Raw genomic sequence first — 18,940 nt, 5'->3', positions numbered from 1 at the left:
AATGGGATTCATACACTTGCCTCACGGTGTATTTACCATCCCAACTTTCAAAGCATAAATCTGCTGCCTCAACTTGCTTTTCTCTTCAGTCTGTAATAAGTGTGGGAACCTCTGGGTAGCTCGCAATACGATGCGATTTGCGATACATGGCTCAAGTTAACGTTGTTACAACAATGATCGATAAATGGGTAAGGGAATCGTTCTACAGTGTAGCACAAAAGTGAGTAGACCCCTCGCATTTCATGACACTTTGACACAATGAAAAGTAGTCTGTGTGCAGCTTATATCATAGAGTTCATTTAGTTTCCCCTCAAAATAACTCAAAATATAGCCATTAATATGTAAACGCCTGGCAAAAAAAGTAAGTACACACCTTAGAAACTACATCCCTAAATGTCTAAATTGAGTACTGCTTGTCATTTTCCCTCCAAAATGTAATGTGACTCGTTACAGGAGTGCTGTCAGCATTGCTGCAGAGGTTGAAGAGGTGGGGGGATCAGCCTGTTAGTGCTCAGACCATACGCCGCACTCTACATCAAATTGGTGCGCATGGCTGTCACTCCTTTTCTGAAGACGGTACACAAGAAAGCTCGCCCGTCTCATCAGACCATAGGACATGGTTCCATCAATCCATGTACTTTGTTGACACGTCTTCAGCAAACTGTTTGCGGGCTTTCTTTTGTACTGTCTACAGATAAATATACCCCTAAACTAAATTACGAATGCATTAAAAAAAAGCATTAGCTCAAACTAGGGCTGTCAAAATTATCGCGTTAACGGGCGGTAATTAATTTTTTTAATTAATCACTTTAAAATATTTGACGCAATTAACGCACATGCCCCGCTCAGACAGATTTAAATGACAGTACAGTGAAATGCCCACTTGTTGTGTTTTGCGGAGTTTTGCTGCCCTCTGCTGGCGCTTGGGTGCGACTGATTTTATAGGCCTCAGCACCCATGAGCATTGTGTAAGTAATTATTGACATCAACAATGGCGGGCTACTAGTTTATTTTTTGATTGAAAATTTTACATATTATATTAAAACGAAAACATTAAGAGGGGTTTTAATATAAAAATTTCTATAACTTGTACTAACATTTATCTTTTAAGAACTACAAGTCTTTCTATCCATGGATCGCTTTAACAGAATGTTAATAATTTTAATGCCATCTTGTTGATTTATTGTTATAATAAAAAAAATACAGTCCTTATGTACCGTATGTTGAATATATATATCCATCTTGTGTCTTATCTTTCCATTCCAACAATAATTTACAGAAAAATATGACATATTTTATAGATGGTTTGAATTGTGATTAATTACGATTAATTAATTTTTAAGCTGTAATTAACTCGATTAAAAATCTTAATCGTTTGACAGCCCTAGCTCAAACAAAAACTTAGCTTTTGTTGGTCTTAACATGGAGCAGCTGGATTCAGCCATGTGAAGTGAGGCAGACTACAAGGCAGTGTATCCATTCAAATCAATAAAACTGAATGCAAACACTTTAAAAATAAACCATTACAAGGCCACTTTAATTAAACGAATACTTTAAGCAGCAAAATTTAATTTGAATCTTTTTTTTCCTAATCGAATAATTGAGTAATCCGATAAGGAACATGAAAAATTAAAATACCTGAGCCTCAAACGGTATAAAAAAATAAGCCTCTATGGACAACAAACGAACAATTGGCTAACTTACATGGCAAAGTCCGCTAGCTTAAATGCTATACAATGCTAACTTTTTTTTTTTTTTTTTACAATGCTCAACACATACTCCCACAAAAATGGCTAAATATACCCATAAACTAAATTACGAATGCATTAAAAAAAAATAGCATTAGCTCGAACAAAAGCTTTTGTTGGTCTTAACATGGAGCAGCTGGATTCAGCCATGTGAAGTGAGGCAGACTAGAAGGCAGTGTATCCACTCAAATCAATAAAACTGAATGCAAACACTTTAAAAATAAACCATTACAAGGCCACTTTAATTAAAAGAATACTCGAAGCAGCAAAATTTAATTCGAATCTTTTCTAATCGAATACTCGTTAATCGATTAATCGTTGCAACACTGGAATGAGGCTATTTCAGTACCACTGACAATTATAGACAACCCATCTATATCTGTCAGTGGTAGTCTAAGAGCAATCTTACCCTGCATTACTGCTGCCTGTGTTGTTTTTTTGCTTATTTTGTCTTGATGTTGCAGATATAAGGGACTCAGAAGCTCGACCCGTGATGGTATACATCCACGGAGGCTCCTATATGGAAGGCACCGGGAACATGATGGATGGCAGCGTGCTGGCCAGCTACGGGAACGTTGTTGTCGTCACGCTCAACTACAGAATTGGAATATTAGGTGATGAAAACGTCTCCGAGCTCTAACCTTTTAACGGCGCTTCATATGGCCAATTAGTTTGATCCGAGCGAGAGTAAACTTTAGCACGGCTAATTAAGTTCCTCTTAAATCAATGATAGAGACATCAGAGAAAAATGCAAAGGGGTTTTCTCGGGTAAAATGTTTTGCATACCAATTTTTGGCACGATGTAGACGGATGTGACTCATTTGTAGCCAAGTATTCCCAAGAACTCACAAGGTCGAGATCATTCTATGTTCTGGTGTTTAGCATTCAGAAGCCGCGGTTTGTTCCGGGACCGGACTGGGGAATAAGTAACCGGATCAATTCTCGGCACTGGCGACCTCTGCGTGGTTTTGCGAATTCAAAAGGACAAGTACACTAAAGGGTATATTTATTCATGCGCGTTGAATTTGATGAAGTCTCGACAACGGTCAAGTCACTGCATTGGATGTAGAAGGCATACCGTATTGTGTTTGTGTTCTCTACAGGCTTTGCCTGATTGTGTCTATATTTATACGCTAGGATTTCTCAGTACTGGAGACCAGGCCGCGAAAGGAAATTACGGACTTCTAGATCAGATTCAAGCTCTTCGTTGGATCAGTAAGAACATCGGCTATTTTGGAGGGGATCCGGGTCGTATCACGGTTTTTGGATCTGGAATCGGCGCTTCCTGCGTCAGCCTGCTAACGCTATCCCACCACTCAGAAGGTAAGTAGGAATCCTTATCGTGTTGAAATTTCAGAATAGCTAATGCTAAGTCTTTGTTCACACTGCAGGCCAGGTGTTGTTTTGGCAGCCCTTTTAATTAATGTCTTGGACTTTTCGACGATCATACTTATTAGTAGGGTTGTTCCGATCATGTTTTTTTTTGCTCCCGATCCGATCCCGATCGTTTTAGTCTGAAAATTCTTGTGAATAAATGCTTAAATCCCGGCATTCTTGATAGATATGTACGTAAAACAATCTCGATTCTTGGTTAAAAGCAAAAAAAAACCAAAAAAAAAACGTGCAGTTCGGGTTTATTTTACGTAGATATGTCAAAATACAATGCTAGTCTGTTTGTGAATGTAGCTAGCGGCCGCCTGATGTAAGCAGAGCTTTTCCGGGGAAAATTCTTGTGAATAAATGCTTAAATCCCCGCATTCTTGATAGATATGGACGTAAAACAGTCTCGATTTTGGTTAAAAGCAAAAAAAAAAAAAAAAAAAACGTGCAGTTCGGGTTTATTTTACGTAGGCATGTCGAAGTACAATGCTAGTCTGTTAGTGAATGTAGCTAGCAGCCGCCTGATATAAACAGAGCTTTTCCGGTGAAAATTCTTGTGAATAAATGCTTAAATCCCCGCATTCTTGATAGATATGTACATAAAACAGTCTCGATTTTGGTTAAAAGCAAAAAAACAAAAACAAAAAAAAACGTGCAGTTCGGGTTTATTCTACGTAGATATGTCAAAATACAATGCTAGTCTGTTTGTGAATGTAGCTAGCGGGCGCCTGATGTAAGCAGAGCTTTTCCGGGGAAAATTCTTGTGAAGAGATGCTTAAATCCCCGCATTCTTGATAGATATGGACGTAAAACAGTCTCGATTTTGGTTAAAAGCAACAACAAAAAAACGTGCAGTTCGGGTTTATTTTACGTAGGCATGTCGAAGTACAATGCTAGTCTGTTAGTGAATGTAGCTAGCGGCCGCCTGATATAAACAGAGCTTTTCTGGTGAAAATTCTTGTGAATACATGCTTAAATCCGCGAATTCTTTAAAGATATGGACGTAAAACAGTCTCGATTCTTGGTTAAAAGCAAAAAAAAAAAAAAACATGCAGTTAGCATTTATTGTACATAAAAATACAGTATTGCGAACTATGACACCAATGCAGTAGCAGCTAATTTCCCCCACTGATGTTTTGCCCAACATTTCAAAATGCATGCATACATAGTACGAAAAATATAATAATTACCTTGAATCCTAGAACAAATCACTCCTGAGACAGTCCTTCCTGTTTGTAAGCGGTACAGCTTTCGTACTTTCTCAACAGAAATCCGGCGTTAGATCGCTGCGTGTGGGTTTGTGAATAGCAATGATACAACTAGCAACGAAGGGATATACAAACTGTTAAATGGCAGCAAGTCAATATCTTGGCAAGCCGCCTAGGATCGGTTTAGATACACTGCTGATGAGCTAAAATTGGATGGAGGTATGACGTTGGAAATCCCACATCTCTGCACCAAAATAATCTGACCAGCAGCGGAATGTGACAAAATCATGTCAGTCGTCATATTAGCTTCGTTTGCTGTCTAGCACAGCTCATAGACTTCATAATGTATTGACAGGACACGGGGCCGATAAAAAGGGGGCCTGCGTTGTTGGTGAGGCCGTCAAAGCTGACCGAGTGGAATCACAGAGCTTTTCCGTTGAAAATTCTTGTGAATAAATGCTTAAATCCCCGCATTCTCGATAGATATGTACATAAAACAGTCTCGATTTTGGTTAAAAGCAAAAAAACAAAAACAAAAAAAACGTGCAGTTCGGGTTTATTCTACCTAGATATGTCAAAATACAATGCTAGTCTGTTTGTGAATGTAGCTAGCAGCCGCCTGATGTAAGCAGAGCTTTTCCGGGGAAAATTCTTGTGAAAAAATGCTTAAATCCCCGCATTCTTGATAGATATGGACGTAAAACAGTCTCGATTTTGGTTAAAAGCAACAACAACAAAAAACGTGCAGTTCGGGTTTATTTTACGTAGGCATGTCGAAGTACAATGCTAGTCTGTTAGTGAATGTAGCTAGCGGCCGCCTGATATAAACAGAGCTTTTCCGGTGAAAATTCTTGTGAATACATGCTTAAATCCGCGAATTCTTTATAGATATGGACGTAAAACAGTCTCGATTCTTGGTTAAAAGCAACAACAACAAAAAAAAACGTGCAGTTAGCATTTATTGTACATAAATACAGTATTGCGAACTATGACACCAATGCAGTAGCAGCTAATTTCCCCCACTGACGTTTTGCCCAACATTTCAAAATGCATGCATACATAGTACGAAAAATATAATAATTACCTTGAATCCTAGAACAAATCACTCCTGAGACAGTCCTTCCTGTTTGTAAGCGGTACAGCTCTCGTACTTTCTCAACAGAAATCTGGCGTTAGATCGCTGCGTGCGGGTTTGTGAATAGCAATGATACAACTAGCAACGAAGGGATATACAAACTGTTAAATGGCAGCAAGTCAATATCTTGGCAAGCCGCCTAGGATCGGTTTAGAGACACTGCTGATGAGCTAAAATTGGATGCAGGTACGACGTTGGAAATCCCACATCTCTGCACCAAAAAAATCTGACCAGCAGCAGAATGTGACAAAATCATGTCAGTCGTCATATTAGCTTCGCTTGCTAACTAGCACAGCTCATAGACTTCATAATGTATTGACAGGACACGGGGCCGATAAATAGGGGGCCTGCATTGTTGGTGAGGCCGTCAAAGCTGACCGAGTGGAATCACAGAGCTTTTCCGTATAAAATTCTTGTGAATAAATGCTTAAATCCCCGCATTCTTGATAGATATGTACGTAAAACAATCTCGATTTTGGTTAAAAGCAAAAAACAAAAAACAAAAAAAAACCTGCAGTTCGGGTTTATTCTACGTAGATATGTCAAAATACAATGCTAGTCTGTGAATGTAGCTAGCGGCCGCCTGATGTAAGCAGAGCTTTTCCGGGGAAAATTCTTGTGAAGAAATGCTTAAATCCCCGCATTCTTGATAGATATGGACGTAAAACAGTCTCGATTTTGGTTAAAAGCAAAAAAAAAAAAAAAAAACGTGCAGTTCGGGTTTATTTTACGTAGGCATGTCGAAGTACAATATTAGTCTGTTAGTGAATGTAGCTAGCGGCCGCCTGATATAAACAGAGCTTTTCCGGTTAAAATTCTTTTGAATACATGCTTAAATCCGCGAATTCTTTATAGATATGGACGTAAAACAGTCTCGATTTTGGTTAAAAGCAAAAAAAAAAAAAAACGTGCAGTTAGCATTTATTTTACATAAATACAGTATTGCGAACTATGACGCCAATGCAGTAGCGGCTAATTTCTCCCACTGATGTTTTACACAACGTTTCAAAATGCATGCATAGTACGAAAAATAGAACAATTTCCTTGAATCCTAGAACAAATCACTCCTGAGACAGTCCTTCCTGTTTGTATGCGGTACAGCTTTCTTACTTTTTCAACAGAAATCCGGCGTTAGATCGCTGCTTGCGCGTTTGTGAATAGCAATGATACAACTAGCAACGAAGTGATATACAAACTGTTAAATGGCAGCAAGTCAATATCTTGGCAAGCCACCTAGGATCGGTTTAAAGACACTGCTAATGAGCTAAAATTGGATGCAGGTATGAGGTTGGGAATCCCACATCTCTGCAACAAAATAATCTGACCAGCAGCAGAATGTGACAAAATCATGCCAGTCGTCATACTAGCTTTGCTTGCTAGCTAGTACAGCTATACTTCCAGTCCAGCCTAAACCAGCGTACATTGCGCACTGAAAACATGGCGCCCTCCGTTGGTCAAAACATGTACTAAATATTATATATTTTTAAATCAATAGCAATAATATATGTGTTTCTAATACCATATTTTAGTAAAAGAGAACAATTGTAGCTTATTAGATCTAACAAGTTTTAAAACCGAGGTTCTCTTTAAAACATTGGAACCAGTCGTGTGTTTCAATGCTTGTTGTCCAGCGGGAGCTGTCGTGTCGTTCTCCCATTGAAGCTGTCCAGAATCACAAGAAGGGCCGCAATGGCGTTTCGTCAATGCCATCCACAGAGAGGCTGCGGCAAGTGCAAGTGTGCTTTGTGAGGTCTCTATTTGATGCCCTAGCTGGGCTGCAGCAAGCAAACAAAAGCCTCTAAAGCTCTTTGAAGCACATAAGATAGCCACTGGTCCCAAAAATGTAAATCGAAGAAAGTGACATTGCTCACATAAGCGAGATACGTACTATTGTCATATTCAGGTGTCGGATTGATACCCAACTAATATGGAGGCGTTGTGAAGATTCAACAAAGTGCCTTCTGTATTTATCAAAATCAACATGGAAGCTTGATATGCAGCTTGTTAGAGAAGCACAATCAAAGATTTTCAGACCTCGGAACATCTGTGAATAACTGATGAAGGGAAAAAACTTGCCTCTCCCGTGCTGAAACAACTGATCATTACTTAGTGCACACAGCGGTGACAGCACATGAATCAAACACGGGGATCGACAGAGTGATGTATTATTATTTACATCATTAAAATGAACATGACAGGGCGATCATTCTTCTTTATCAATTCAGCTCTACTTGAAGCTTCCTATCAGGGAGGCCAGGCTCGCGCTACAATATTCCTGACTAACTCTTTCGGCGCCATTGATGATGACAAGCTGCGGCTGCAGAGCTAAATGTGGCTGCTGAGCTACTGAAGACATTTTTTGGAACAAGTGCAATGCATATCAGAGGCGATTGCTCTAAGTCAAAAATGAAAATGTCAAAAAATAATCATCGCATTTGATCACAAATAGAATAAAAATAAATAAATAAAAATAAAACAAAAACTACTACTAATAATAATAATTGAAATCAGCAATGGAGATAAGCACAAGAGGAATAGAAAGCAAGTAGATTGAAATATATAGACAGTTATGGATATGCAGTGCTAAACAAAAGCGTTTTTAGCCCTGATTTAAAAGAGCTAACAGTTTGAGTATACTTCAGACGTTCAGGTAACTTGTTCCAGAGGTGAGGAGCATAATAACTAAATGCTGCCTCACCCTGCTTGGTTCTTGTTCTTGGAACATGCAGAAGACCCGTTCCAGACGACCTTAGGGGTCTAGATGTCTCATAGGAATCTAACAAGTCAAGCATGTATTTTGGTCCAAGGCCATTAAGTGTTTTGTAGAAGAGCAGTAGTATTTTATAGTCTATCCTTTGACTCACTGGAAGCCAGTGTAGCGATTTCAAAACCGGTGTAATGTGGTCCAGCTTCCTTGTATTTGTGAGGACTCTGGCTGCAGCATTCTGTACTAGCTGCAGCTTCCTGACTGATTTTTTTATCAAGACCCGTAAACATACCCTTGCAATAGTCCAATCTGCTGAAAATGAATGCATGCATAAGTTTTTCCATGTCTTGTTGGAGTCAGAAGCCCCTTAATTCTGGTTATATTTTTTAGGTGGTAATAAGCTGATTTAGTGACTGACTTTAGATGGCTATCAAATTTTAGGTCTGAGTCAATAATTACGCCATGGTTTCTGACTTGATTTGTAGCTGTAAGTGACATTGTGCTAAGGTGCCTGCTCATCTTTGACCTTTCCTTTTTTGGCCCAAAAATGATCACTTCTGTCTTCTCCACATTTAACTGGAGAAAATTCTGGCACATCCATTCGTTGATTTGATGAATGCATTTATTCAGGGAGACTAAGGGACTATAATCATGTGGGGACACAGAAATGTACAGTTGTGTGTCATCTGCATAGGTGTAATAGGAGATACAGTCATACTGTTCCATAATCTGAGCTAAGGGAAGCATATAGATGTTAAATAAAAGTGGTCCAAGAATTGACCCTTGAGGGACTCCACACGTGAATTTGGTTCGTTCTGACTGATGGTTTCCGATTGACACAAAGAAATCCCTATCATGTAAATAGAATGTGAACCACTGAAGAATAGTGTCAGTAAGCCCTACCCACTGTTCCAATCTGCTGAGTAGTATGTTGTGATCATCCGTGTCGAATGCGGCGCTGAGATCCAATAGTAGCAGAACAGATGATTTGCCTGCATCGGTATTCCGACGAATATCATTTACGTAGGAGTTTGATAAGCACGGTCTCGGTGCTGTGTTGTGGCCGAAATCCAGACTGAAATGAGTTAAAAAGATTGTTTTGCATCATAAAAGTCTGGATCTGTTCAAACACAATCCTTTCGATAATTTTCCCCAGGAATGTCAGATTTGATATTGGCCTGTAATCGCTAATGGTTGAGGCATCCAGATTAGGTTTAGGATTATTTTAGATGCATATATGTTATATTTTTCTTATAGAGTATTCAACGAGGAATACGATAGACCCATTAATAGACTTTCTTGGAAAAATCACAATTTCTTGAAGTAGTCACATGAATAATGAGGTGGCCTGTGAAAACCAACATAATTTATTACAGCAAGGACTTTCATAAAGTTCTTGGTGAAATACTCTTTGCACATTCATGCAGTGTTAAAACTGAATGGACTTGCTTAAAGTGCCTGTGACACGAAAAAGCATGTTTATTTCATAATATACGCGGTATTTTATGCCCCTGAACGATATGGGCCGCTTGGATGTGTGTGGAAGCGATCGCTATTTTTATTTAGTTTTTTGAATCCCGCGCCATGAAAATGAGTGACTTCCGGCTTCGGTCTTGCATTGAGGAGGAGGGCGCTGTGACGTGTACGGTAGAAGACGTCCTCTTCACACTACAGTGTACTGTTGTGTATGAGGACGAAGGATTCAATTGATTTTGCGGAATAATACGTTTATTTTTCGCATCACGCCAGCCAAACGGCTGCAGAAAAATCATTCTGTATGAGGGAGAGGTGTATGCGCCTTTTTGGAGTTTCAAAAGGTTCCCATTCACCGTGGATATTTACTGTGGGACCACTGGACTGACGAGGAAGTGAGTAAACATCTTGTTTTGTATTATGTCAAATACGAATACAACGATTACAAAGTAAACACTACAAACTTCCTTTAAATGAAGGACTACTTATGTTTGATCATTGATAGGCATGTAAAAAGCTCTCCTAATGGTCATTAGCAGCAGCACGTTAGCTGCACAACAAATCCAGCCACCCTCCTCCGGGGAACGAACTGTAAATTGCTCTCCGCCGGGCGGTTTGCCGATCCACTAATACAATCGACAACCGGGTCGTCATGTCAAATAATCCAGGATAGTTATGCGTGATTTTCCACTTCGAAGACTTTGAAACATCACTCGGTTCGGGTTAGCATGTCGGCTAGCTGTCGGCTAGCTTCTGGTTTGTTTACATTCTCCGAAGCCGGGGAAGGGAAATGACATATGTCCGATTTAGGTGTCATAAAATATCGTTCGGGAGGTGCGACAGTAAAGGTGAAGTCGACATTTTTGACCATTATGGAGTAATTTTGCCATGTCGTCCTGAATAAATGCATTTTTATTATTTCATATTCCATTCAGCACAAGACTGTTATTTGTCATGAACATGCCATTTATTTAGCAATTGGGGAAAATACTTGGATAAAAAGAATATCCTGTAAAAATATTGAAGAGACAGAAACAATGACATTTTGCCGCTGTCTTCGTCGCGTTTTCCTCGTTGTGAATAGTTCCCCCTCGACGGGCTGACTGGTCCTTCTCAAGGCATTGATATAGCTATTGGGGAAAATACTTGGATAAAAAGAATATCCTGTAAAAATATTGAAGTAAAGAGACAGAAACAATGACATTTTGCCGCTCTCTTCGTCGCATTTTCCTCGTTCTGAATAACTCCCCCTCAATGGGCTGAATAGTAAAACCGATGAGCCCAGTCTACCGCTGACGTCATCCACCTGTTGGGGACGCTAAAGCCCTATAATGGTAGGCGTGGCTAACCGGCAGATTAAAAGACTAATTTCTCGTCATCTGTGCTTTTCTAAATTGTTGTATATAGTCGAATCGTCTCAAAATATGATTCTAATTCACATAATAATGCCATTTAAGACTTTTTTTCTCATGTCATATGCTCTTTAAACATGTATGCTAATTGGGACTGATAACAGAATTGTTAGATTATCTGCCAAACGATTCCATGGTATTGTATCACTCCCAGTACTTGTAGCTACAACAGTGCGGTGAAGCTGAGTATGCTAAGTCTTTGTGTGGCAATTCTGTTGTCCCTCTGGGGGCCCCTGCTGGCTGGGGGCCCTAGGCAATTGCCTGTGTATGCCTAATGGGACGCTACGCCTCTGGGTGCCAATACTTTTGGCCAGCACTATAACCCGATTACCGGTTTGGAATAATGAACGCATTAGATTACTCGTTACTGAAAGAAAGTAATCAGATTTGAGTTGCGCGTTACTGTGACAAAACTGGTACCACTTTACATGACATTGGAATGTTACTCCATTTCTTTGTTAACAAGCCTTTCATATACTCTAATCATGAAGAGCAATCACTTAAATCTGTACGGACAGGGTGTCCTTTCGTTTTGTGCCAAATGATTATACAGCTGCTGCGGAATAGATAAAAGCACTAACCACTGTTCTTTTGGCTTCCCTTGTTTCTTTTGTTCTGAATGGCCGCTTCCAAGGTTTGTTCCATAGAGCCATCATTCAAAGCGGTTCTGCGCTCTCCAGCTGGGCCGTCAACTATCAACCGGTCAAATACACTCGGATGCTCGCCGAAAGAGTGGGCTGCAACGTGCTGGACACCGTAGACATGGTCTCCTGCCTGCAGAAGAAGACGGCTAAAGAGCTAGTGGAGCAAGAAATCCAGCCCGCCCAATACCGAGTGGCATTCGGACCGGTTATCGACGGGGACGTGATCCCCGACGACCCAGAGATTCTGATGGAGCAGGGTGAATTCCTTAACTACGACATCATGCTCGGCGTCAATCAGGGCGAAGGCCTGCGCTTCGTGGAGAACGTGATGGACTTAGAGGACGGCGTGTCCGGAAGCGACTTTGACTTTGTGGTATCTGACTTTGTGGACAGTTTGTACGGTTACCCAGAGGGAAAGGACACGCTGAGGGAGACCATCAAGTTCATGTACACCGACTGGGCCGATAAGGACAATCCGGAAACTCGACGGAAAACCCTGGTGGCTCTTTTCACAGACCACCAATGGGTAGAACCCTCAGTGGTGACGGCCGACCTGCACGCCCGCTACGGTTCTCCCACCTACTTCTACGCCTTCTACCACCACTGCCAGAGCCTCATGAAGCCCGTGTGGTCCGACTCGGCGCACGGCGACGAGGTGCCTTACGTGTTCGGCATCCCCATGATCGGCCCGACCGACCTGTTTCCCTGCAACTTCTCCAGGAACGACATCATGCTCAGTGCCGTGGTTATGACTTATTGGACCAACTTCGCCAAGAGTGGGTGAGTAAGAGCGGCAGACTTAATCGCTCGGGTGCAATTGTTAGCCCAGCGCACCTAAATTGTCTTGATTTCGACTTGGAGGCTCTTATTTATTCAAAGTCTTTCGACCTTAACGCGCGCTACTTCATCACCCTGATTAAAAGACTGAAGCGTTCTCCAGGAAGTAGTGTGCTTAATTAAGCTCGGTTTTAACTCTCACTGTCATTCTTGCAGCCTTATCTTCATTTTTTCTTGTTAGCTCCCAAGCACTACTCTCTGGTAACTATGGCTAAGAAGCGAGTCGCCATTTTTTACACAATTATTGGCAATTACTTCACTACAAGACATCTGCTATCTGGCACAAAAAAAGCTAGGTGGTCTCTGGTACCGCAAATACAGAGAAGTACATTGTGGTTCATGTTTATGTTATCCATTTGTGAATTATTTAGTGATTACTGTGTTCTACTGGACTATCCGTCAAACAGGAGTACTGATAATGTAACATACGAGCAGTTATTTAGATTATTGCACCCTAAGTTCTCCCACTTAGAAATGATGGGCGGCTTTGAAATTTTCATAGTAGGTGCTTGTCCACTGTGAGAGATGAAAAAAACAAAAAAAAAAACAAAAACAGATCACAGTGTTTTTAACAATTTCTTTGTGTTATACTGCTGCAAATAAGTATTTGAACACCTAAGAAAATCAGTGTTAATACAGTGGTATGAAAAAGTATCTCAACCTTTTGGAATTTCTCACATTTCTGATCTTTCTCAAAATCACACAGATGAAAAAAACTGTCTGCTTTAACGATAACCACCCAAACATTTATAGGTTTTCATATTTTAATGAGGATAGCCTGTAAACAATGACAGAAGGGGGGAAATAAGTAAGTGAACCATCACATTTAATATTTTGTGCCACCCCCCCCCTTTGGCAGTAATAACTTAAACGAGACACTTCCTGTAGCTCTAGATCAGTCTAGCACATCGATCAGGACTAATCTTGGCCCATTCTTCTCAACAAAACTGCTGTAGTTCAGTCAGATTCCTGGGATGTCTGGCATGAATCGCTGTCTTTAGGTCATACCATACCATCTCAATGGGGTTCAAGTCTGGACTTTGACTTAGCCACTCCAGAACGTATATTTTGTTCTTCTGAAACCGTTCTGAAGTTGATTTCCTTCTGTGTTTTGGATCATTGTCTTGTTGCAGCAGCAAACCTTTTTTTTAAGCTTCAACTGTCTGACAGACGACCTTGGGTTTTCCTGCAAAACTTTTAAATTCATTCTTCCATTAATGATTGCAAGTTGTCCAGGCCCTGAAGGAGCAAATCAGCCCCAAATCATGATGCTCCCTCCACCATGCTTCATGGTGGGGATGAGGTGTTGATGTTGGTGAGCTGTTCCATTTTTCCTCCACACATAACTATGTGTGTTACTCCCAAAAAATTCAACTTTGGTTTCATCAGTCCACAAAATATTTTGCCAAACCTTCTGCGGAGTGTCCAAGTGCCTTTCTTCGAACATTAAACGAGCAACAATGTTTTTTTTTTAGAAAGCAGTGGCTTGTTGCGTGGAGTCCTCCCATGAACACCATTCTTGGCCATAGTTTTACATATAATTGATGTGTGCACAGAGATATTAAACTGTATCAATGATTTCTGTCAGTCTTTAGCAGACACTCTAGGGTTCTTTTTAACCTCTCTGAGTATTCTGCGCTGAACTCTTGGCGTCATCTTTGGTGGACGGCCACTCCTTGGGAGAGAAGCAACAGTTCCAAACCCTCTCCATTTGTAGACAACTTCTCTGATTGTTGATGGATGAACATCCAGACTTTTAGAGATGGTTTTGTATCCTTTCCCATTTGTAGACAACTTCTCTGATTGTTGATGGATGAACATCCAGACTTTTAGAGATGGTTTTGTATCCTTTCCCAGCTTTATACAAATCAACAATCCTTGATCGCAGGTCTTCAGACAGCTCTTTTGACTGAGCCATGATGCACATCAGACAATGCTTCTCACCTTCTTACCAGGTGTGAGTTTTATAGAGGGCAGGGCAGCTTTAAACCACTTATCAGTGATTGGGCACACACCTGACATAAATTGTTTTAATAAAAAATGGTTTCAATTGCTCTTTAAGTCTCCCTGGGCAGAGGGTTCACTTACCTATTTTTCCCCCTTCTGTCATTGTTTGCATGCTATCCTCATTAAAATATGAAAACCTATAAATGTTTGGGTAGTTTTAGTTAAAGCAGACACTGTTTTTTCATCTGTGTGGTTTTGACAAAGATCAGATCACATTTGATGGTGATTCTATGCAAAAATCTGAGAAATTCCAAAATGTTCAGAAACTTTTTCATACCAATGTACATTAAAACCAAAAGACCATAAGGATAAGGACATTCAGATTCCTTTTCTCGGTGTCTAAGCAGTGGAACAAGACGGGTAAAAAATTAATAGTCAAAAATATTTAGGGCTGTCAAAATTATCGCGTTAACGGGCGGTAATTAATTTTTTAAATTAATCACGTTAAAATATTTTATGCAATTAACGCACAAATGCCCCGCTCAAACAGATTAAAATGAGAGCACAGTGAAATGTGTACTTGTTGTGTTTTTTGGAGTTTTGCTGCCCTCTGCTGGCACTTGGGTGAGACTGATTTTATAGGCTTCAGCACCCATGAGCATTGTGTAAGTAATTATTGACATCAGCAATGGCGGGCAACTAGTTTATTTTTTGAGTGAAAATTTTACAAATTTTATTAAAACGAAAACATTAAGAGGGGTTTTAATATACAATTTCTATAACTTGTACTAACATTTATCTTTTAAGAACTACAAGTCTTTCTATCCATGGATCGCTTTAACAGAATGTTAATGCTGGTAATGCCATCTTGTTGATTTATTGTTATAATAAACAAATACAGTACTTATGTACCGTATGTTGAATGTATATATCCATCTTGTGTCTTCTTCTTTCCATTCCAACAATAATTTACAGAAAAATATGGCATATTTTATATATGGTTTGAATTGCGATTAATTGCGATTAATTAATTTTTAAGCTGTAATTAACTCGATTAAAAAATTTAATCGTTTGACACCCCTAAAAATATTATATCCTACCTGACCTAGCATTCCATTTACTGAGGGGACACTCGATCTTGACATCATATCTGTGTACATTAAATTGACTTCATGTCAATGTTCTTTCCTTAGGGATCCCAACAAACCAGTACCCCAGGACACCAAGTTCATCCACACCAAAGCCAACCGCTTTGAGGAAGTAGCCTGGTCCAAGTACGACCCCTACGACCAGCTATACTTGCACATCGGCCTCAAACCTCGCATCCGCGATCACTACCGCGCCACCAAAGTGGCCTTCTGGAAGCACCTGGTCCCTCATCTCTACAACCTCCACGACATGTTCCATTACACTTCCACCACCACCAAGGCCTCGCCGCTGGACCCCACCCAGTCCGCCGGCAAGCGATCCGGAGGCACCGGCCGCCCTCCCGTGTCCACGGGCCTGAACGGCGACGAAAGCGGAAGGGAGATGGGTCCTCTGATCATGCCCAACCCTAGAGATTACTCCACAGAGCTCAGCGTGACCATCGCCGTGGGGGCGTCTCTGCTCTTCCTCAACGTGCTGGCCTTCGCCGCGCTCTACTACCGGAAAGACAAACGCAGCCGGCAGGAAACGTCGCAGCAGCCCAGCCCTCAACGCGACAGCAAGGGCAACAACGTCAGCCACGCCGCCACCGTGGATGAGACCCTGTCCAGGAACCAATGCGAGGCCCTCCACAATCCTATTCACGTGTCACCCACCCTGGACTACAACCTGAGCCAGCGCCGCTCTCCCGACGACATCCCGCTGATGACGCCCAACAATATCACCATGATCCCCAACTCGCTGATGGGTCTCTCCAACATGAGTCCCTACAGCACCTTCCCGGCTGGCTACAGCTCGGCGGGCTTGCCCAGCACCCACTCTACCACGCGGGTATAACTTGTCCACAGAGCAGACACAAAAAAACACATACATGTAAAGCTGTATTTAGGGTGTTTAGATAACAATAGGTTTGTAAATTTTGGGGTTTCCTTTCCGAGCAAGCTGCCTGAGCGGTCATTTTCATACTCATGTTCCTCCAAAGTAGTCGAGAAAAAAAATCTCATTCGACATCACGGCGTTTTGGAACTTTTACTTGGAAAAACTAATAATTATGTTTCTACAGTTGGATTTGTATGGGGTTGCTCTCTTTCTTATTATCTATTTTGATCTGCTGGAACGTCGGAAAGATGGTCGCAGGTGGAGATGAGATGTTGGAGTGTTGCTATTATGGACATTTTATACATGTTTCCCATTGCTTCTTATGAAAATGTATTTTTACCGCAGTTCTTTTCAAATAGCTTCATGGAATTCAATTGAAACCGTACTCATGCAAATGCACCTTGCTACTGTATGAACTGTACATAAGGTGTCGCGGTTACGAAAAAAAAAACATTGTAAATTAGGTATTCTTATCAAAAACAATGTTTTGCATTTGCAATTGTAGTGATGTGTAATTTATTCTAGTATATTTGAGTATCCTCGCTAATTTTTTCCTTTCAAGTTTTCTTTAAGGGAACTACAGACAGAAAGACTTGTAGTTAAGATAAATGTTAGTATGAGTTATAATCAGTGTTGTTTTTAGCAGCCCTTTAAAATTTTTGTCCACTTCATAATATATTGACATGACACGGGGGCGTGGGGCCGATCCGTAGGGGGGCCTATTTTCAAAAACTTCAAATACTTTCAAAATCAAACCTGCTACCGACCTAAAACCAAAACAGGCACCTACCTACCTTAGGCATATATGAGTCTCCATGAGCAGTGACATCAAAAAATTCGGTAACACTTTACAGTAAGGGTCCCTTAATTAACATTAGTTAATGCATTTTTATACAAAAACTAATCTTTAAGTAACATTACAATAATTAATATAATTGCTTAGCTAACATTTATTAATATATTAATTAACATGAGTTAATGCATTAGCTAATTAATGCATTAGTTAATGCATAACCAGGCAGTAACTAATGGTTTGGTAAAATTAAAAAAATATATAGGCCTATATAGGGTTAGGGTTTGTTAACTTAGCATTTATAATTTCTTGGTTACCATTACTGAATGTTTTTTGGACCCTTATTGTAAAGTGTAGCACACGTATCCCTTAACTAAGAAATTATAAATGCTTAAGTTCCCCCCTCTTAACCTTTATTAACCATTACTGAATGCTTTTTGGACCCTTATTGTAAAGTGTATCACTTAACTAAGAAATTATAAATGGTTAAGTTAACAAACCCTAAACCCTAACCCTTTATAGGCCTATATATTTTTTTAATTTTACCAAACTAGTTACTGTCTGATTATGCATTAACTAATGCATTAATTAGCTAATGCATTAACTCATGTTAATTAATATATTAATAAATGTTAGCTAAGCAATTATATTAATTATTGTAATGTTACTTAAAGATTAGTTTTTGTCTAAAAATGCATTAACTAATGTTAATTAAGGGACCCTTATTGTAAAGTGTTACCAAAAATTCAAAGTCGTTCCCTAATAAAAGCCTGATTAATCATTCTTTAACAAAACCTAAAATGGCTATAAAATTCTCAGATTTTACGCTAGATGCACAAAAATTACCAAATGCAGAGATAATCACCTACATTTTCAGGATCAATAGCAATATTTAACATATCATTTAAGGTTTTGCCTGAAATAGCGACTTACTTTTTTTTTTCAAGTGCAATTTTGACTGTTGAGTTTTTAACAGCTAATAAATCACCAAATTTTCACATCAGAAACTTAATACTTGAGGAAAGCATGCAGAATCATCTTAATTATACTAAACAAAAGCAAATTTCACATTTTTTTCTACATACAATTACAACTTATTGAGGTTAAATTCCAAGGTCACTATTGCGGGCTATCTGGCCCTCGTTGTTAAATGTTACATTTAAAAAAAACACATAAAAGCTGATTATTTTTGGTTGGACGCAGAAATGCCTAAATTACTAGGGGGTTTTTTTGCCAAAAACGGGCCCTTGGCTGAAAATGACCTGATTATTTGAATGTAAAGTTACGCTATTGTGTATGGATCCAAAAATCCAGCATGGCAGCTATCACAAAACAAAGAGCTTTTTAAGTTGAAAATTCTTGTAAATAAATGCGTAAATCCCAGAATTTCTATAGACATGAACTAGGGCTGTCAAACGATTACAATTTCTAATCGAGTCAATCACAGCTTAAAAATTAATTAATTGTAATTAATCGCAATTCAAACCATCTATAAAATATGCCATATTTTTCTGTAAATTATTGTTGGAATGGACAGATAAGACACAAAACGGATATATACATTCAACATACTGTACATAAGTATTGTATTTGTTTATTATAACAATAAATCAGCAAGATGGCATTAACAT

At 39.7% G+C, this 18,940-nt stretch overlaps 2 protein-coding genes across 2 annotated transcripts in view; one reads left to right on the top strand and one right to left on the bottom strand.

The window, feature by feature from the left end:
- nlgn3b (neuroligin 3b) overlaps positions 1-17,205 on the top strand; it is a 41,143-nt gene extending 23,938 nt beyond the window's left edge. Inside the window, exons 4-7 of the mRNA XM_057821756.1 lie at positions 2,213-2,362; positions 2,886-3,071; positions 11,698-12,487; positions 15,685-17,205. Of these exons, the coding sequence (XP_057677739.1) occupies positions 2,213-2,362; positions 2,886-3,071; positions 11,698-12,487; positions 15,685-16,474 (1,916 nt within the window). The 3' untranslated portion in view covers positions 16,475-17,205. The remainder of the gene's footprint in view (positions 1-2,212; positions 2,363-2,885; positions 3,072-11,697; positions 12,488-15,684) is intronic.
- Positions 1-18,940, bottom strand: part of cchcr1 (coiled-coil alpha-helical rod protein 1) — a 172,116-nt gene that overhangs the window by 80,652 nt on the left and 72,524 nt on the right. The window lies entirely within an intron of this gene.

Source organism: Corythoichthys intestinalis, chromosome 18 (assembly GCF_030265065.1).
Source record: "Corythoichthys intestinalis isolate RoL2023-P3 chromosome 18, ASM3026506v1, whole genome shotgun sequence".
NCBI lineage: Eukaryota > Metazoa > Chordata > Actinopteri > Syngnathiformes > Syngnathidae > Corythoichthys > Corythoichthys intestinalis.
This window is presented reverse-complemented; position numbering and strand designations above follow the sequence as displayed.